Source organism: Carex rostrata, chromosome 31 (assembly GCF_964058835.1).
Source record: "Carex rostrata chromosome 31, lpCarRost1.2, whole genome shotgun sequence".
NCBI lineage: Eukaryota > Viridiplantae > Streptophyta > Magnoliopsida > Poales > Cyperaceae > Carex > Carex rostrata.
The window spans coordinates 688,962-710,065 of record NC_135948.1 but is presented as its reverse complement, the minus strand read 5'-3'; the positions used below and the strand labels follow the sequence as shown (position 1 = coordinate 710,065).

Sequence of the window (21,104 nt, the reverse complement as noted above, 5' to 3'; positions counted from 1 at the left end):
TATGTATATATCTAAATATCTCTCTAAGTACGCTGACGAATTTTTTGCAGTTAAGAAAATTAAATAAAGTAAAATAAGAAAGATTCATTGGGTATAGAAAGAGAAGTCTGAGAAAATTTGATAAATATTTTTTTGAAAAATAGACATGAATGCCCTTCCATTATATAATTTTTTTTTGATAAATATTCTTATCAAGTGCTGGCCACATAGAACTGATACAAATTTTGATAAATATTCTTATCAAGTGCGGAGAGAATTCATTTAGAAAAACTATATTAAAGAAACGAATACCTTTCCTAAGCTTAATTAGCTAGATGTACACATGCAGCTCAGTTTGATTTTGTTCATAATTTTTCAAGGGATATTAATTCGAATGCTCAGCAGCCAATCTCATGTATTCTATTGATGTTGCTTGGTTGGCATGCATAATGAAAGTCAAGGTCAAAATCAACGTAAGTTAATCAAGAGATCAATATATTGTGATCAGTTGGTAATAGTTTCCTATTCAGAGATGTTCTTAAATAAAAGCAGACTGCATTAACTGTTTCCCATCAGAAATTCAGAACAGCCGGGCACATTGGGAATAGCCAAATTGTCAATAATTCGAAAGTATTTTTTGTTTGAATATATATATATATTTGACAAATGTGGTGGTGAACCCACCGATTTCCACTGAAACCATCTTACTATGTTTTTAGCAGGTACCAAACCTTCTTTACGATAAATTAAAATCTATTTAAGTGCTGCTGACAGTTTCCAAAGCAAGTAATTAATTACTCCCTCGAATTCGAATGTGACTCTGCGCGCTTGTTCTATTTAAGGGTTATCCCCCCTAACCATTTCATGCAAAGTACAAGAGCTTGTCTTAATTTAATTCTTTAGCAACTCGATCATACCATACAGGCATACAGCTCATTAACAACAATGGGTTTCAACATGGATCTTGCGCAGCAACGATCTAAAGGCTTTGCTACCGTGCTTGCAGTAGGCACTGCAGTTCCACCCCAAAAAATCTCTGTGGATTATATGATTGACAATTACTTTAGGGTCACCAACACAGAGCACTTAACGGAGCTCAAGAAGAAGTTTGCCAAGATTTGTAAGTGGTCCTTAATTACTTGCGTTTATATCTCATTTGCTATATATATATACCATGTACTTAATTAGTACGTTCTTAATTGTTTGAAGAAATTGCATGTATTAGATCAACATACATCTTTTTACAGCACCAGCATTAATTAAACAGGCATGCATGATAACCGTTATTGGGTCGAGGCTTCAGTAAAAAGAAAATTAACCGTAAAAAAGAGAATGAAAATCTAAACAGTCCGTGTATTGGAATAATTAATCGATCTTAATTTCTTACAAATTATTGTAGGGCTGTATGCATGCCACAATTAATATTATATATTATAGGATGTTTAAGCCAATCATATATATATGTATCTCAACGAGTGCAAACTGACATGCATATAATCCCAAGGCAGTCCGTGAAATTTTTAATTAGTTTCAGACTTTCAGTACTTCAAATGACATGCATATAATCCCAGTTAAATATTTAATCTCCGGAATATATATTCGATTTAATTATTAATCCAGGCAAGGCGACCACAATTCAAAGCAAATACCTTTATGCAACAGAAGAGACACTCAAGGAGCACCCAAACATTGCTGCGAGCATGGATCCATCTCTTGATGACCGACTAGACATTCTAGTAGAGGAAGTGCCCAAGCTGGGAAAAGAGGCAGCGTTGGCAGCCATCAAGGACTGGGGCCAGCCTATCTCCAAAATCACGCACCTTATCGTTGCCACTAATAGCGGTGCCGACTGCCCCGGCGCTGATGCCAGACTTGTACACCTTCTTGGCCTGTCTCCAACAGTCAAGCGCATCATGCTTTACTACCAAGGATGCCATGCCGGCGCAAGTAGTCTACGTCTGGCCAAGGACCTTGCGGAGAACAACCGAGGTGCACGTGTTCTTATCATCACTTCTGAGAACATCATCCATGCATTCCGTGGTCCTGCTGAAGCTTACGCTGACTTCCTAGTTTCCCAAGCATTGTTTGCTGATGGCGCTGCTGCTGTTATAGTCGGTGCAGATCCGGACTTGGAAACTGAGCGTCCACTGTATGAAATTGTGTCTGCGACAGAGACCATGATTCTAAACACAATGGAGGAACTTGGAATGCAACTTCGCGAAGTAGGCAACCTCATCTTCTTGTCGCCTTCAATACCGAAACACATATCCACAAACATTGAAGGTTGTCTTCTCGAAGCATTCTCGCCACTAGGTATCACAGATTGGAATTCCCTTTTCTGGGTTTCTCATCCAGGGGGACCCGCAATTTTGAATCAAGTAGAGACAAAACTCAAACTCGACAAGGGCAAACTGCGCCTGTCAAGGAAGATCCTGAGTGAATACGGAAACTTGTCGAGCCCAACTGTCCTGTTTATTCTAGATGAGTTGCGCAAAGAATCAGCCAAGGAAGGCAAGTCGACCACAGGTGATGGGCTCGAATATGGGGTTCTTCTTGGCTTCGGACCTGGCCTCAGCATTGAGACGATCGTTTTACGTTCTGTTCCTATCTAAGCAGCAACATCTTCAGGCAAAAGTATAAAAATATTCAACATATCATCTCCTTCATTCATTTTCTTTTTATCAGTCCTCTGGGATTAATTTGAAATATCATCTTTTATTAATTAATGTATTGTTTATGGTATTTATATTTTGCTTTGCTGTAATGAGCTTATTCTTTCAAGATGTTTGATTAAATTTCTTTTTGTAATTGGTTTCAATTCATTCAAAGATATACGTGCACATGTGCTATTGTGTAATTTTAATTTTCTGAATTCACAAAACCTAACTTGTCATTAATTAATATGTCTACTAAGTATAAGTGCGGCTATGGACACACATTTTATCTTTTACACACCTTTCAAGGAAAATTATACATTGATGAAAGAAATTATGTTGCTGTAAAAATTAATCAAACAGAGTATTTTTTTTCTGTCAAACGAGTTTTACAGACTCATAGCATCAATTTAATTAGTAGGATCTTAGATGTATACAGAAAATTTGCATTTAATGTCATGCAAATACAGATAATGCAATTAAGCGACTCCAAAGGAGAAAAAAAAATCTCAAACCCTTAATACTATAGATCTAATTAGCCGTCAGTCACCCCTCACTCCACATCTCTCCTCTTTGAGTTTTCACTTCCAACACAACGATACTCTCCCCTCTCTCTCATCTCTACCTTTTTAAGCGGATAGGAGAATGAGGAAGAGGAGAAGGAGCCAAGCTGAGCTAACCAAAGATAAGAGCGCAATATCGTCGAAGTTCGGAGAGTAGATTTTTCATCTTGATGGAGCACCGCATTGAGTAGATAATGGTCGTCAGAGCGGCGGTGGTCGAAAAACAGACCCGGTCGTGCAACGAGATAAGAATTAAGGTATTAAAATGATTATGAATGTATACAAGTAGGATTAGAATAGTAGATCTACGAATTTAGAAGATGAACAAAGAAATAGATACATGATTAGAGTTACTTAATTTATTGTAAATACATAATTATTTCAATCAAACTGTCGTAGACATAAAAGCTACTAATCTTAAAAAAGATACAAAATGCAAATTTTCTCAGTGCAAATATTTATAAATTAATTATTGGCAAATCATGTTTGCTTAGTCATTATAATTCAAAACGTGCGATATGAAATTCATCGCAGAAAATTCAAAATCCAGCACAGTTTCAAATCATGTGAGTTCGGGTAGGACCGTCGTAGGATCACGACAACGAACGTCAAATGTGAAAATGGGAATGTAATCTTGACCTTTTAAGTGAACCAATAACTGATATGAAGTGCATCATGACATATTGTGATAATCACAATTATGATACCAGATATGTGAACTCATTTGATAAATGAAGTGGACAACGAAGAAAATCCGAAGAGATTCGAAGAGAGAAACAGCCGCTTAGAAACTTAATTGCATAGTTGCATTTGATAAGCGAAGTAAAAGTTAAATAGAATAAATACTAAACTTAAGCATTATTGTTTGTAACAGTGAAGTATATGAATGTAAAAATTATTATATTTACTCTATTTACGGAGATGAGTTAAATTCATTTTACTTGAAATTATCTGACGCATTAAAAGTCGTTAAAGTACTTAAATTACAACTGCTCCATTTGCAAACCATTATCTGAGAACTTAAGAGGCCATGGGTATTTCTAAAATGTTGTTCTTTTTTCATGATCTCGGTATATATTAATGCTCCATTCTTTTACGCGCACAAAGTCATGCGTAACTGCTTTATTTTATCATTCAACTTTTGAAGTTCATTATTTGTTTCGTTAAAGTTGCAAAAAATGGAGAGACAAATAAACACTAGGAACATAAAAAAACAGAAGTGAACAATCGTCAATCGTTGAATATTATATGCTACCTAGTTAACTTCAGTTCAACCGTGCAGCTTACTTGCACAGCACGGGCTGTGCGGCAGTTCAATTCACTAACAATTCCCACTGAAAACAGAAATCTGAATTATAAAGCTCTACTACTTTCTCTTTTAATTAACAGCAATGGATATACACAGAGAACATATAATATTGGGGGGTCAGTATGCCACAAGGTTTTTCATATGTGCCCATGAATATCAAATATTACGTATACCTCATCTACAAAGTGATAATTTAAATTATGTCCCTAGAAAACCCATACAATAATTGAAAAATATCTTCATGCTAGGAATGTGAAATGCCCCAAAAATCCATCTTTGCTCGTTATCCTCCATAGTTTAGTAAGGATAATCTGGATGCTGCTTTAGAAAAAAGCATAGTACTTAAATATGCAGAATTTCTTCTAGTTTTTCCAGGGACACACCTGGAAGAACACGTAACTATGGAATCCATGTGTTACTACAAAGTGTTACAATAAAGTGCGTTGCCTGAGGCATTCTATCAATCCCTTCTCCTCCCTTAGTTTTCTCATTGCTCTCACATATATTTGTCGTGCTCTCTCTCCCTTGACATCTATTGTTTTCCCTATATCTTGAAATGTGTGAGCTCGTTTGCAGCCAAAACCGTACCTTAACCGAATGACTAATTCCTCTTTCTCATTTAATTTACTGAGAAACTTTCCTAAATTTTGTAGCTTAAGTTCCCTAATGACAGACAAATCCGGTCTCAGTTCATCTGGTCCTGACATAATATCCTACATTAAAGATCAGTGAATAAGTTCACCAAGCCAGATAATTTGAAACTTGTCATTACTGCATCAAACCTTGATCAGCACCTAGTTTTCTTTTAAGGAAAGAATAGAGAGAACTGTTGAATTGTTCAAACCTTGAATTGCAACCCATTTTGGTGTACCGGCTGATCAAGAGAGATAGGCTTTCTATTCCTCTGAATGATAATTTTTACACTTTTAGCACTTAGATTGACAACTTCAGCAATTTCATCATATGAAGGCATTCTTCCTAATCTTCTTGATAGGACTGACTTTGCCTCCATTACTTTGCCTGTTGCCTCGCACAAGTTCACCTACAAAGTTGCTAAATATATGTTTCTTAGTTATTCACTTGGCAGAAAGGGCTTGGAACATCACGAAATGGTGCAAATGACCATTTTAACTCTTTGCAATATGGATTGCAATCTCGTTTCTTAGTCCTAATTAACCACATATACATTGGTTAATACCAAATCATACCATTGGTACAGACTGAAATCACAGGTTTATTTTGAATTGGCAGAGACTCAACTGACCTAATAACAAAAATCTAATTAAAACGATGCCCAAATTTGATGCAATAGCCTTACTGCCTTAGGTCATCAATCAATCAGGGTAATAGTAAATAGGATACCAACATTTCAAATAATTTTTTTCAACAACTGGAACGTAATTAGTTGCAAGTACTTACTGGAAGCCTGACTAGTCTTGAGGTGTTTGCAATAGTTCTCACAATGGCCTGCTTAATCCACCAGTAAACATAAGTTGATAGTTTATTTCCTTTTGAAGGGTCAAATTTCCGTACACCCCGTAGAAGCCCTACATAACCTTCCTAAAAAGAGTTGCCAATTTCCAAAATCAGATAAACAAGAAACCTATTTGAAAAGCATAATCTGAAAAGGAAAAAAGGAAAACACAACTTCGATTGAAGCATGAGCATTCTCAACCTCAAGTTAGCAGAAATATATTTATAAAAATTAGTAATATCAGACTTGTAAAGGACCAGTAAAGGTTTGGCATAAACCACAGGTATGACTGGGGGTCACCAGCCCAGTGCACTACAGATTTTTATTGTACCATTGATCAGTGCTTTTAGTGTGACCTACATCAATGGAATAATATATTATAAGAAATTAGTAAGAATATTAATCTATCAAACCTGGATCAAGTCATCGAGGCTGATACCACTACCCGCATAAGCGGAAGCAATGGAGATGACCAGCCCTTTATAATTCATTATAATCCTGTCTTCACTGGCCCTTGCTCTTAGCAGCACCTTGTCTCTATAACTACGACTTTTTGAAGAAATGCAAGTGTCAATATAAGACGAATCATAACCAGTGAACTTCATTGCCATTTGATTGCTATTTGGCTCTAACATCGCCTGTTCCTACAATCATAAGATCAAAGCAGTAATTATATTGACTTTCTATGGATATTTGAGGTTCCATTAAATATACATACCTTATTGTATTCTTTGTACATATGCCAGTTTTATTACAGTTATGTCTATGAAAATAAATACAAGGACAGAATTGCCCACGCTGTTTTACATTAAAGAGTATATTTGATATTTAAGTTTGAATTTGTCATGACACAAACAAAACAAGAATTGGACGTAACATATGATTCCAATTGGGAATTCAAATAGTGGCTAAAGAAAATTTAATCAGTGTCACAATGGCGTTAACTAAGCGGTTTTGTCAACAACAAAAAATCTCAAATGCTCGGACAATACATGCATGTATCAAATATTAAATGGGAAATAAATAGAGTTCGAATCAAATGATATTGTACATTGTACAACTATATGGTGAAAGCAACTGGCACTATACAACTCTACAATTTTGTGTTATTTGGTTCAAAAGCATCTTTCTTTTGTGCACTTTCCTCACTTGTAGCTCAAAACTATTGTTGATCAAGTTAACATTAGACACAGAAACTGAAATGATGTTTAGTTTGTGAAACAATTTTAAACTTTATAAAAGAGATAGATAGAGACTAAATAAGTAGCTAGTAGAAGTAATTTCATTGAATACCTTGAGATAACGAGAAAGAGCTGCCTCTTGTCTTTTGGTCAAAGTCCTGGATTTATCCGGTCCAAATAACCACTTGTCGTCTATTTCATCCTCGATATCTTCTTCCCCATCCCCATCCCAAAGGCCTAGATTCTTTTTCCTTTTATTCCTCCTAGCGCACCTCTTCTGCCGCCGCCTCTCATCCATGAACTGGTCCCACTCGAGCGCGATGTCAGACGCCGGCAATTCCTCCCGCAGCGCCACCATCTGAGCATTGAAAGCTGTTCTCATCGAGGATGGATTGGGCTGCGTTGGCGTGATTTGAATCGCTTGTTTGGGTGGCAGCGCGACGTGGTGGGAAGGGAGAGAGAATGTGGGGTGAGGCGGGTGTAAGGAGCAAGGAGGAGGCATTGGTAAGGAAGGAGAGGTCGGAGTGGCACTGTGGTGGTGCCAGTGCCAGTGCCAGTGGTGGGGTGATCTATCTGATTGATTTTCGGGTACTCTCCCGAGTGAGTGGCTGCTAGCATTGGATTATTTCCTACATGGAGAGGAAAACGATAAGGCTGTCAATCCGCTCCTCTGCATTAACGCACCATTTCATTTTATCTCCATACCGTTCGATCAGATTTTAATATTTTAAGAGTCGTGCTTGAATGCAGTGAACGGTTGGATCTAAAGTCAAAGATTGCTTTAATGCAGAGGAAATGAGAGCATTGTGTTATTTCCTACATGGAGAGAAAAACGATAAGGCTGTGCGCCCTTTGTGGACAAAAATAAAATGAGAGGAGGAACTGTTGTTGAGGTGTAAGTTTAATTAGCTAGCTTTTTATCTATATTTATTCATGTATCTAATTGGAAGATATTTTTTCTTTTCCCTTGACGTAGTATATATTAGTGAGTTCTGTTTTTTTTCATTTTTCTCAGTTTTGTATCAATCATAATTATTAAGACTAATTAATCTATTTTTAAATTGTTCAACTGAAAACTATTCAAAAACATTATTATAAGTGCACGTTGTAGTTGTGAAATACATTGATTATAATATCTTCCAACTCAGCCCCTTACGTCTCTATGACTCTGTCTCGTGTAAAATCAATGTAACTGTAATTGTCTTTTAATTTGACCCTTATGTATCTGTGTAAAATCAAGTCCAACGAGAAGGATTAGCGCTAGGCTATGTTACTCGGATACGTTGACTTAGGCACCGTATCTGTATCGGATACTATCTGTATCGGATACGGATACGCGTCCGATACGGCCACGATACATATCCGATACGCTAGCTGGCGTATCGGATGACGTGGCGTATCTCTAAACTGCTAGATACGGTCACGATACGAGTTGACTCGTATCCGATACGTCCATTTCAGCGAGATACGGGTGGGATACGTGCCTGTAATCCGCGAACTCGGAGCATATTTCTTTTTTTTTTTTTCCGCTCCAAGCTGGGTTCGAACTTGGGACCTCCCAAGTGTGGGTCAAAAGCTTTAACTACTACACTAGAGCATCACATGTGACAAGATCTAGTCAATATAATATTTATCTTAAACTTTTATGAAGTCTTTATTTTTCTACAAATTTGATTTAAGTTATAATTATCTAAATACAATATATAAATTAATTAAAAATAATATATATAATAGACGTGTCGTATCTTATATTTTTCAAAATTGTCGTATCGCCGTACCCGTATTGTATCCGATACGATACCCGTATCCGTATCCATGCAACATAGGTGCTAGGACAATGGGTCCAAGGCTCATTAGAGGGTATTATTATAAAGGGGCCATATATAACTCAGCGGACTTGGCTATGGTGTTATGGGTTGCATAGAGGCCTCTCGTGCTACAGCTCAATATTTGACTTTTCAAAATCCAAACGGTCGATCTGAACCGTTCATCTTGTTCTTCATATTAATATGTGTTTGGAGATCAAATTTTATATTTTTTTTGGAAATTTTTTACTATTTTTTTAGATTTATTGAAAATCGTTGTTTTTCAGACAAATCTGGACCATAAAAAACAGCGATATTCAATAAATCTAAAATAATAGTAAAAATTTTCCAAAAAATGTAAAATTTGGTCTCCAAAAACATATTAATATGGAGAACAAGATGAACGGTTCGGATCGACCATTAGAATTTTAAAAAGTTGAATATTGAGCCGTAATACGGGAGGCCTCTATGCAACCCATAGCATATTAGCCAAATCCTAACTCAGCCCCTTCAAGACTTTCACTTTCAGAGGTATAACCAAATTTTCTTCCGAATCCAATAGATACACATACACATACACATACACTGGAGGTTAAAAGTTTGATTAATTGGACCTGGAAGAAAAACTGACCCTTCTCTCCCTTCTCTTTGTGCGACTCCTTCCCTTCGATTCTACCGTGCACCTCCTAACTTCCAAAAAACTGATTCATCTTTTGTGGGGAAAAGATGTTTATCTTTAGTGATGCAATTTGGGTTAGAATCCTTGGTGATGCAAATTGCCGACATTTTTATTTTTACTCAGTTTTTAAAATATTTTAATAAAAATAATCATGAATTTGAAATTTTTTTAAAAATACTCAAATCATGCAAAAAATTCACGGTCCGGGGATATAAATAGCATTTTTTTATTTTTTTTATTGAAATATTGAAATGTTGAATATATTTCTTTGAAAATAGATGGAATACAATATAATTTGATTTAAAAAGACTGCAACAAATAACCTGGATCAACATTTTTTATGTCGAATTTTTCGCGGCTGTAAGAAAAAACGATATATTTCTTTATGTGTTATTGTAAAAAAATAAAAATGCTTGGATTCTGAGTTATTGATCCTGATTCAAAAGTCACTTTTAGGTAATACATAAAGAGTTAGGCTGGGGTGCTATGGATAGCATAGTGGCCTCCCGTGCTACGGCACAATATTCAAGTTTTCAAAATCCAAACGGTCGATCCGAACCGTTCATCTTATTCTCCATATTAATATCTGCTTGGAGACCAAATTTTATAATTTTCTGAATTTTTTTACTATTTATTAAGCCACTTTGAAAATCGCTAATCCAACGGTTTTACTGTTTTGTGCAGCCACCGTTGGATCAATAATTTTGTAAAATACTTAATAAATAGTAAAAAAATTCACAAAAATGTAAAATTTGGTCTCCAAGCAGATATTAATATGGAGAATAAGATGAACGGTTCAGATCGACCGTTTGGATTTTGAAAACTCGAATATTGAGCCGTAGCACGGGAGGCCACTATGCTATCCATAGCACCCCAGCCTAACTCATACATAAAATATTGTCATCCTTCTAGTACATTTAATTTCTAAAAAAATGTACATATTTTGATAATTCTTTTTGAATAACAATCATTAAATAACTTAATTTTTTTTTCCAAAAATAAATAAACTTTATTTGTATGTGTTGACAGCTCATAGTTTCATTATGAGTCCAACTTTGCACCTCTGGTTAACATAGCAAAACATCTTCAAAATTGATCGACATGCATTCTTGACATCATAGAACACGACTACAAAGTTTCATATAAAATCTCTAAACAGATTGTGAGATATCAGGTCTCACAAATTGTCCAAACTGTTAAAGGAGTGCACATAGTAGCAACTTTGCACTTCTGGTTAACATAGCAAAACATCTCCAGATATATGAGATAATAGTGGGAGGTCCAGGTACTGTCTGAAGAGGACAAAGTTGCGAGAGGTCTGCATTAGTCTTCCACGCCAGAATATATTCAGAGATACTCATACATGTTGGGGTTTTACGGTGCTAACCAAAAACCCGTTTAGGCTTAAGTTGTGGAATAACCGTAGAACAAAAATTTCTACGGCCAACTTAAGCTCAGGATTAAACAGGGTATGTCAGGAAACTTTCCAAGGCGGTCCACCTTCAGTATTCCTTTGGCATCAAAACCCAATTTAATCATTTTACAGATCTACTCCATGATTGATTTCTAAAACTTTAATCTACTTACCAATTAAATAGATTAATATAACATATTTATACCTTGTTTCCAAATCACACTTGGAATGCAGACCGAGCGAGTAGAGCCTCACCAGGGAAGGAATCGACTCGGAGTATCACACGTGTGATACCTCTATCGGTTATCCACCAGGACTAACCGGAGAGCGGTTTATTTCTTCTGCCAGAAATACCGTAAACCGCAGAATTCTGCAAAAACACTATTCACGAGAAAAAGACGAAAACCCGTAAACACGAATTTTCGGTTGCTCAGTTTCATCAATATGCAAAACTGACATACCGCGAAATTCGGTAAAACACTATTCATCGATCCCATAAATATACCTCACAACAACTCGCAAGATTATACGTCAACTATGTATAACTTTCTTTTCTCAACCGAAACACTATTTGGAAGAGAAACCGAGAAAGAGAGAAAATACCGATCCGTTTCGACACAAAACGGTATGAGTGAATTAGTCAATTTCTCTCTACCCCTCCACCCCTATTTATAGGGTTTAGGGTCGGTTGCCAAAAGACCAAAATGCCCTCCAAGTTCGGCCTATTTACAAGATATGTCATTGAATGGATAAGGATGACATGTCATGTGGATAAGATCGATGACGTGTCATCTGGATAGGATCGATGACATGTCATGCGGATAAGCACGAATCTGAAAAGACCCGAATGCCCTCGGCCCGAATACAAATAATATTCGTATAATTATTCTAAACAATTATATATATTTTTCTTGCGGTTGTTATTTCGGTAATTTATACAATGTGTCCTGCACATTTATAAATTAACCGGTTAACTTTTATACAACGTGTCACACACGTTTATAAATTAACCAATGTTTTTGCTTGTTATTTTTACATAACATTTATAATTTAATTATAACACGTATAATTAATTATAACCATCTTACTATTGATCATAACCAATTTATAATCAATCACAATAAGATTCTCCGATTAACTCCTATATGGTGTGACCCAATAGGATCTGTGTTATGTTGGTAAACAGAGTTAAAACTGTTTTAACTTCTATAATCATGAGCGGCATCTGGCAACACATCATGACCATCCAATTACACAGATGATGATGTACAGTACAATATCACGATCCAGTAAACAATTTACTTGTGTCTGTTCTTCTGTCTCATAGCTATCATATTAGTTTCAAGGTAGATGTGTGTCATCCTTGCTAACTGAATCTTTTCTTGATCTTGAGCAGATTATCAAATATAATTACTCTTGTAATTATACCGCTAGCAGATAATCTTACTCTATCAAGGGGTCCAGTGATGCTATAGCTCCTATAGAGATACGAGGGACAAATAGTATTCTTGGTAAACCATCACTACCTCAGCTAAGCCATGTATACCGAAGAGCTACCGTTATAACTGCATTTTACCGACAGCGTTTGATAACAATCACACATATACATTTCTTAGTAGGAAAGATGAATACCTCATACTGTAGAACTTGATACTAAATGAAAACATAAATGACACGAACACAATTATATTTAATGTTTCATTCGGGGTCTGTCAAATACCATGTTCCTAGAACATGTATCTATGTGATTAAAATGACATCTCGTGTCAAGTGGTTTGTAAAACTTAACCATCTTTTAATTCACATACTAACCTTATCGCGGTAATTAGTGTTCCTGCTAATTACCTTGGTCAGTGATTTTTTAAGAGTATATATTACCTATATTATGGAGTTTCATAATTTCAGTCATGAACTCGAAATGATCCATAAATTCAATAATACTCAAGGCAACAAAATGATATTAATCATCCAATTCATGAACAAAGCTTTATGATAAATTATCGTATTATTGACTTCTATATTATTACACTAACAATACAAACTATTCTAGATACATTTATTTTGTACTCTATTTCATGTCAATACTGCATGTCGATCAATTTTCATGATTTTTGGAGATGTTTTGCTATATTAACCAAAGATGTAAAGTTGCTACTATGTGTACTCCTTTAGCAGTTCGGACAATTTTTTAGACCTGATATCTCACGATCTGTAGAGAGATTTTATATGAAACTTTGCAGTTGTGTTCTATGATGTCAAGACTGTATGTCGGTAAATTTTCATGATTTTTTGAGACGTTTTTCTATGTTAACCAGAGGTGCAAAGTTGATACTATGTGCACTCCTTTAACAATTCGGGCAATTTTTGAGACTTGATATCTCACGATATGTTTGGAGATTTTATATGAAACTTTGCAGTCGTGTTCTATGATGTCAAGACTTCATGTCGGTTAATTTTTATGATTTTTGGAAATGTTTTGTTATGTTAACCAGAGGTGCAAAGTTGGGCTCAAAATGAAACTGTGAGCTGTCAACACATACAAATAAAGTTTATTTATTTTGAAAATAAAACAAAAACTTTAAGTTATTTAATGTTTGTTATTCAAAAAGAATTCTCAAAATAGATATATTTTTTTAGAAATTAAATGTACTAGAAGTTGAATCGGGATCAATAACTCAAAATTCAAGCATTTTTATTTTTTTTACAATAATACATAAAGAAATATATTATTTTTTCTTACAGCCCGAAAAATCCGACCTACAAAATGTTGATTCGGGTTATTTGTTGCAGTCTTTCTAAATCAAATTATATTGTATTTCATCTATTTTCAAAGAAATATGTCCATCATTTCTAATATTTAAATAAAAAAATAAAAAAATTTAAAAAATGCTATTTATACCCCGGACCGTTATTTTTCCACGGTTTGGGTATTTTTAAAAAAATTCAAAACCCTGGTTATTTTTATTAAAATATTTTTTAAATTGAGTAAAAATAAAAATGTCGGTGCAAATTGCATGTTTCGTCCTTGGCTTTCAGCAAATTCATCTGACATTTAGGATTCTATGAAAAAGTTACAAAGCTTTTCAGCATGTAAAAAGAAAAATTGATTCTGGTATTGGTTAGAGTATCGGTGCTGCCAAGTTTATAATTACTATCTTAATTTAATTCGTTGACCATTGCTGACTTCTCAAAAGTGTGAACCAGTGAATAGAAGACAAGTGGGTATTGGTCATTTGGGAATGAAAAAATGGTGGATGAATTAATTAATAAAAGATAGTGTGTTTTACCTTCCCGTGGTCTTTATTATTTAATTTAATTTCTTTTTTCGGACAAAGTTAAGTGCATGGTATAACAATAGTAGAACCAACCATTAAAAAAAAAAACAATAGTAGAATCGAAAGGAATGATAAGTCAATCTTTATTGGCTAAATTGTCTCTGGTTAAGATTTTATTTTTACCCAGCAAGTACATAAAAATCATAATTTTTGGAGGAACCTTAAAGAATCCACCACCATTCCGTAGTATTCCTTATAATCCCGCCCCTGCATACAAGGATTTCATAGAAAACCTCTCATTATATTCCCAAAGCCATTTGATGTGATCATGAGCAGCTGAGCAGTATCAGAATTAAAGGAACTAATGATCTGTAAGACTTCCTGCCATTCATACTTGACTACACTTGTTAAAGTTCTAATAAAAGTGACATTCTGGCCATGTGATACAATGACATCAGGTAAACTAATGTTTGGATTACTGCACAATACAAATAAAAAATGATAGCACTCTGAGTACCATGCATGTAAGTAATACTCCTATCACAAAATGAATTATATTCATTCACAGCTATCCAAAAAGGAGAGGAGGAGTGAAGAGGGTTATCAGAAAAGTAGTTCAAGGTAATATCCTATTTCCATAGACTTTGACAACAATGATTCTTAAATTTTCATCTTCATTTACCCAACAAGGCTATATTCATCAATTCAAGATCTAGGATCCCCATCCCACCTTGTTTCTTTGGTAGACATATTTGGTACCAACTAATTAGATCATATTTATATTTATTAATCCCATACGCCTGCTAAAGAAACTTCCTCTTTTCTTTATCTAACTTAAAAAGGACTGTTTTTGAAATATAATAAATATAAAGGGCATACATGGGCACTGAAGACAAAGCAGAATTGAGCAAAGTCTACCACTCAAAGATAAAATTCTGTTTTTCCAACTTTGTAATTTGTTTTCTATTTATTTTTAATAAAAAATTCCAGTGTTTAACCCTCAATTTTGTATTGGATAAATGAAGTCCTAAATATTTACAAGAAAGGGGGAATTTAATATATCCCCTCAAAAACTTCAATATTACATATTTTCCACTCAAAACTTTGTAATATCATATTAATCCTTCAAAATGGTTGAAACTCACAAATTTATCCAAATACAATAAAACAATAAAATTTACCAGTTAAAATTTAATAAACAATATTCATTAAATAAATAAGACCATTGTACCCTCCATCCTTTCTCTCTTTTCTCTCTGTGACTTCGCTTGTTCCTGGCGCCAAAACAAATTGTTCTAGAGATACAAAACAACCAACGTCTCTACTTCCCTTCTCCCAACTTCTAATATTACATGGTACCAACCAACAAGCTAAAGGGATACAAAACAATAAAATATTAAAACAACACCTAAAAACAGAAAAAGGATGGAGTGACCTGGTACGGTACCAGTACCAGTTCTCATTTTCTAAAAATAAAACAGCAAGTATACTAAGAATAAAAACTAAAAACTAAAAGAGATAAGAAACTCAAAAAAGTCATCAACACATTCTTGGATGACTGTATCGACCCGGTACAGTACTGGTACCAGCCTCATTCCTTAAGAAGAAATATGAACTATCTTAACAGGAAAAAGTCTGGATTTAGTGAATGCTAAAGCTCTAATTGTGTTACATGAACCTACAACGGTGTCCCTCGTGCCAACTGCCACATCCTTCTCACCCAATTGACCATTTGGTTTGGTGTCTGTACTGCTCTCCTTGTGACATATTGGACCAGGATTTTTGAGCTGTTGCTATTGTAGTATTGTATACAGTACTGTTTTGACTAAAATTGTGTCACAAATCTATTTAAATTATGTCGCTTTCTTAAACATCACTGCATTATGGTCACATTAAAATTCGTATTAATAGACTTGCTCCATGAATATATCAAATGAACAATTGACTTAATACAAATGTAGTTCTATGGTATATATAAGAAAAAATTGTGAGGCCCACACAGTACTGATTTTCCCCAAGTCTTTCATAATTATTGATGGTGATAAATAAGTTATGTATAAAGAAGAAATGACACAATAAGCTCTTATGCAAAAAAAAAAAAATTGTCTGGATGTTTGTTATATCAAATTAAATAAAAAGTTTTGTCTCCTTTAACTCCTAAACAGTAAACTTTTTTTCACAATTCTCCTTTTTTTATCAATTCTCATAAAAGTTTTAGCTGTAGGAATAAACATGCCCTTCCACTTTTTCACAATTATCTTCTTCTTATCAAACAATACCTTAATCCTTTCTCTAATGGCATCAAGGAGATCAAGCCCAGGTTGCGTCGCACTTCATCTAGCTAAGAATTAAATATTTCAGAAATATTGTTAATAATGTAATCACACTTGGCTACCGAACCAAACTTGCTTCGACTCCATATCTTCGTATTGTTCTCATTAAAAATTGTATTGGCATCTGCCAATTTTCTTTGGAGAAGAAATTTAGGTTGGCGCCAGTTTTTCTTAGGTTTTTGTTTTGGCGCTGCTCCAATTTGTTTTGGTCCCAAGAACAAGAGAAGTCAGAAGATAGAAAGGAGGGAGGGTATAATGGTCTTATTTATTTATTATTATTATTATTATTTATTAAATTTTAACTGTTAAATTTTATTGTTTTAATGTATGTGGATAAATATGTAAGTTTCAAAAGATTAAATATGATATTATAAAAATTTTGAGAGAAAAATACGTAATATTAAAGTTTTTGAGGGGATACATGAAATTCCCCCTAAAAGAAAAGTATCAACTCTGTCTCTGCATCTCCAGAATTTGGATTTATCCTTCTTCCTCCTCTATTTTTTAACATTTCTCAGACCTTTTTGTGGTTCTCTACTTCTCTCCAGCTATGACTATGAGCACCATCACTCCACACCACTCCATTGGCCTACCCCAACCAAGACTCCACCGCTTCCAAAAACCTCGCCTAAAACCCCACCTGTTCCCTCTCCATTCTTCCAAAGAGAACTCCGCTTCCATCTCCACCTCCACCTCAACCTCCTTTGAGAAACAAGGGGCTGAGGAAGGCATCCCAATCGAAGATGTAACTACGCTAGCGAAATTTCAGTCTCGGCATAACCACATCCGTGTTCTAGAAGTTTCCCGTCGTGCTGACCATCCACTGGCAGGTTTCTCTCTTGTTTTATTTTGGTACTTTTGGTTTAGTTTCTGGTTATTTATTTGTTGTGCGATTAGAATACTTGTCGGTCAATTGTGTTGGGAATTATATATGTTATTAGTTGAATTTCTTCTATCAACCGTTTAGCCCAAGATTTACATGCTTTTGATTCTTTTCTCAACTGATATATATATCAGGCTCTCGTCTCCTACTTCTTGATATCCCGGGGAACATCCACAGCATTTCTCACCTCTTCCACCCTCTCACCTCCTCTTATTTTGATGTGTTCGCTACTCTCCCGCCAATCATTCCTTCCGGTCCAATTGCTATACTTGGATTCGGTGCCGGCTCAGCTGCCAGACTTGTCCTCAACCTGTATCCAAAAACTATTATTCATGGGTATTATCATTACTTAACTAGATATTATTACCAATTTAATCAGTTTAGATATCTATGCAGTAGTCTAGAAGTTATGGGATATTATTAACAATTTACCCTTATGTATCACAATTTACAGGTATGAGCTTGATCCCTCTGTCATATCAGTAGCTAGAGAATTCTTTGGCCTCTTTAAACTCGAGAAGCAGTATCGAAACCAGATCTCCATATCTGTTTCTGATGCCATTGAGGCAATCCCAACTATGGCAGATGGCTTCTACTCTGGTACAATATATATATATTTTTTAACTAGCCAATTGTTTCTCACTTTACTAATTACAATACTTGGTTGCTCCAACAAAAGGACAGCTGGAAAGGTCATGTTGACCTGTTCATCTTATTACTGCTCTATGCATTCCATTTCTAGTAAGTATCAAACCTAAACATTCCAATAAACATAAACATCTCACTTTATAAGCAAAAACAGCTAAATTAATTGCAATATATTATATAGGTATCCTGGTGGATCTTTTCTTGAAAGGAAGTGTTATTCCCCAGCTCCAAGACAAGGACACCTGGAAAGAGCTTAAAAAGAAACTTGATAAAAATGGTAGAATAATGGTAAACTGCGGAGGGAGATGTGTCGAATCAGAGGATCCGAGAAGGGATGGAAATGTGGTTAAAGAGGAAACTCTTAAAGCTATGAGTGAGGTTTTTGGTAAAGATAAGTTGTTCGTGTTGAATTTAGGCGGGACAAAAGAAGAAGATAGTTGGGTTGGATTGACAGGTGCTTTGCCAGATTTGGAGGGGTGGAAAGTAATAATGCCTACTGCATTGCGTTGCTATGTTGATATGTGGAAGCCTTACATAAATGTTACAAATACATATAAATATATTAGAAATGAATGTACCAGAAAGTAGGATTAGTGTTCTCAATTGGAAAGAACAAACGCCAACTGTAGTTTCTAGCTTTAGTTTTTCTTCTTTTCTTTTTTTGGATTATGTGGATATCTTTGGTTCAGTATTACTAATACATTCCACCATTATGTCTAATTTTTTATTTTATTTTAGGAGGCAAGCAAATTTTCAACATAATATGTCGATTATTGCTTATGTGTGTTCTGTTTATAATTATGGAATTTCTTTTTATCATGGGACTTATTGGGACAAATTATGTAAAGTTCGAGAGCAACTTTTTGTTATTCACATATATTACCACCTAAACCCCAACAATTATCTATTGCAATTATTTTAAGTGAAAAAAGTAAATGAACATTTGGAAAATCCCATCTCGTTCTCATACTGGAATCTAGGCAAAATTGAGATACACAGTGATTGTGAAAATGTAAAGGCCTCCATTAAAGGCAAAATTGAGATACACAGTGATTGTGAAAATGTAAAGGCCTCCATTAAAAATTTGAAAACTGGAAAGAAATAAAATAGCAAACAACTGACTTTAAAGGGAAAAAAAATCCCGCTGGAAAAAAAGTATTGGAATAGTAATAGATAAACCTGCTGGTACAATGTATATGTTAATTTTATTTTAGCATTTCAGCCGGTGGAACTATCCTCTCCAATGAAACATGATCAGTAGCATGTACCAGCACTCTAGCAACAGTTGTTAAATACATCAAAGTTAGAAAAACTACAATGGAGGACTTGTACTCCTAGTAATTTGAGTTGTAGAAAGTTACAAAACCAATCACTAAAAACCTAAGAAAGGGTAATAATCAGGACACTGAGGTCAATAGCACAAAGCTTATATCCTATTTTTTTTCAAGCAACAATCTCAGTGTCAAACAGAGAAGCAGATAACAGCTGAGTTGCAATTTGGAATTTAAGCATCATAGAACAGACTAGTTACAAAATTTCCAAGTGTTAATTCTCTATCATTCTTATCTTCACATTTAAAACCTTTCCGCCGCACACCCACAAAAAAAAAAAAAAAAAAAAAAGCAGATGTCAATGAGACATCTCCTTATAGGCAGCCAAATAGGCATCATGAAGCTCAGGCACATACTTCTTATGTGGCTCTACATACAATTCTAGGAAGCGCTTTTCGGAAATCACACACGCGCTCAAAAGACCACTTTTGGTAAGTTGCTTCACTTTTAAGATGCTTAGCACATGGTGTCTTGGTATCAGCATTCTCTCCAGGCTAAATGCAAGCAACCTGGCCTGAGAAGCTATGTTCTTCGGCTCAAGCCCAGCCTGTCCGATAAGAAAATCCATCTTGGATTTCAATTTTCTTTCAGAAAGTGCAAATACTGAAGGCATACTCCTCAAAGCAGAATAAATATCTTTCTCCGACCAGCCATACTGATCCCTAAAGAAGGCCAATTTCTTGTCTAATGTTTTTTCACTGAGATTGTTGACCACTCTGAACCCCTTTACAAACATTTTCGATCCCACCAAAAACCCTAGTTCCTCGGTCCGCTTAAGATTCCTGCTTAGAGAATCAATATTATGTAGCAGGATCCTATCCCCAATCATGACCAATGCTGCTATTTCTTGTTCTGATATTCTGTATTCTTTTAATAAATTCAGAATAGGAATTATATGATTATCAATGTCGTATTGGATTAGCGGCTTGTTTTTCTGCATAACCTTGAGCAAGGTCTGGTCGCTGTTTCCTAGAAAGCTTCTCCAAAATTGGAGCCGCGAGACGGCACAATTCAAGGTAAGGATTATTGGGTTGAACTGAGTCAAGCTTACCAGTAACTCTCCAGTGAACCCCGCAGTGATTAATTTATGAGCACACGGATCGAGTGTATTGTTGATACTATAACCAAGCACTGTCGGGTGAAATGAGACAGCACTCTTGATCTGGGCATCTGACAGGCCGATATCCTTCAAGAAACTTACCACCGAGTCAGGCTGATCGGGGGTTTTAATTCGGGAGAGATAGCTATAAGTGGATACCTTACGTGCCCGGTAAACAGAGAAGCCAAAGGAGGAGACGAGATACTGAGCTATGAATGGCATCTCCTTCTTTGATTTCTGGGTCTGGGTTGAAATAGAGAGCCGGAGGGCCGTAGTCAGAAGTAATCGGTGGTGCAAGCGACGAAAGTGGTGGTTGTGATAATGAGAGGAGGAGGTGGAAAATCTATTTGCCAGGGGAAGAGACATTGTTTATTTCAAAATGGGAGGTCTGATTGAGGCGAAGGAAGAGGATACAGATATAACACTGGAGAGTGGAGACCGGAGAGATGGTTTTCTAGAATTCTTTCTTATCTTTTT

General features: G+C 35.4%; 3 protein-coding genes and 1 pseudogene across 4 annotated transcripts; 2 read left to right on the top strand and 2 right to left on the bottom strand.

Annotated features, from left to right (window-relative positions):
• The first annotated feature begins 924 nt into the window (after window positions 1-924).
• LOC144547175 (stilbene synthase 4 pseudogene) lies at window positions 925-2,602 on the top strand (annotated as a pseudogene). The gene is made up of 2 exons (XR_013509025.1): window positions 925-1,099; window positions 1,600-2,602. The product of XR_013509025.1 is annotated as a stilbene synthase 4 pseudogene (transcript).
• A 1,943-nt stretch (window positions 2,603-4,545) lies between these two features.
• SIG4 (sigma factor 4) lies at window positions 4,546-7,751 on the bottom strand. Its single transcript, XM_078296224.1, has 5 exons — window positions 7,273-7,751; window positions 6,393-6,623; window positions 5,925-6,065; window positions 5,350-5,547; window positions 4,546-5,218 (listed from the first exon to the last, which is right to left on the bottom strand). Exons 1-5 carry the CDS (start codon window positions 7,660-7,662, stop codon window positions 4,934-4,936), a joined length of 1,245 nt encoding a protein of 414 aa, XP_078152350.1. The 5' UTR covers window positions 7,663-7,751; the 3' UTR covers window positions 4,546-4,933.
• A 9,399-nt stretch (window positions 7,752-17,150) lies between these two features.
• On the top strand, window positions 17,151-18,907 carry LOC144547642 (S-adenosyl-L-methionine-dependent methyltransferases superfamily protein). The gene is made up of 4 exons (XM_078296331.1): window positions 17,151-17,496; window positions 17,684-17,885; window positions 18,004-18,149; window positions 18,379-18,907. The coding sequence occupies exons 1-4, from the start codon at window positions 17,217-17,219 to the stop codon at window positions 18,783-18,785; spliced, it is 1,035 nt and encodes a 344-aa protein (XP_078152457.1). The 5' UTR covers window positions 17,151-17,216; the 3' UTR covers window positions 18,786-18,907.
• Window positions 18,908-19,500: 593 nt separating this feature from the next.
• Window positions 19,501-21,062, bottom strand: LOC144547525 (uncharacterized). The gene has a single exon (XM_078296194.1). The coding sequence runs from the start codon at window positions 20,991-20,993 to the stop codon at window positions 19,827-19,829; it is 1,167 nt and encodes a 388-aa protein (XP_078152320.1). The 5' UTR covers window positions 20,994-21,062; the 3' UTR covers window positions 19,501-19,826.
• Window positions 21,063-21,104: the final 42 nt, after the last annotated feature.

What these genes read in the sequence shown, in the direction of transcription:
- SIG4 (XM_078296224.1), bottom strand. Translation starts at nt 7,662, where the DNA reads ATGCCTCCTCCTTGCTCCTTACACCCGCCTCACCCCACATTCTCTCTC. An exon ending in CTCTTTCTCGTTATCTCAAG is followed by an intron (nt 6,624 to 7,272) that starts GTATTCAATGAA and finishes TTATGATTGTAG; the next exon opens with GAACAGGCGATGTTAGAGCC. An exon ending in GCCTCGATGACTTGATCCAG is followed by an intron (nt 6,066 to 6,392) that starts GTTTGATAGATT and finishes AACTCTTTTTAG; the next exon opens with GAAGGTTATGTAGGGCTTCT.
- LOC144547642 (XM_078296331.1), top strand. Translation starts at nt 17,217, where the DNA reads ATGACTATGAGCACCATCACTCCACACCACTCCATTGGCCTACCCCAA. An exon ending in TGCTGACCATCCACTGGCAG is followed by an intron (nt 17,497 to 17,683) that starts GTTTCTCTCTTG and finishes TATATATATCAG; the next exon opens with GCTCTCGTCTCCTACTTCTT. An exon ending in CCAAAAACTATTATTCATGG is followed by an intron (nt 17,886 to 18,003) that starts GTATTATCATTA and finishes CACAATTTACAG; the next exon opens with GTATGAGCTTGATCCCTCTG.
- LOC144547525 (XM_078296194.1), bottom strand. Translation starts at nt 20,993, where the DNA reads ATGTCTCTTCCCCTGGCAAATAGATTTTCCACCTCCTCCTCTCATTAT.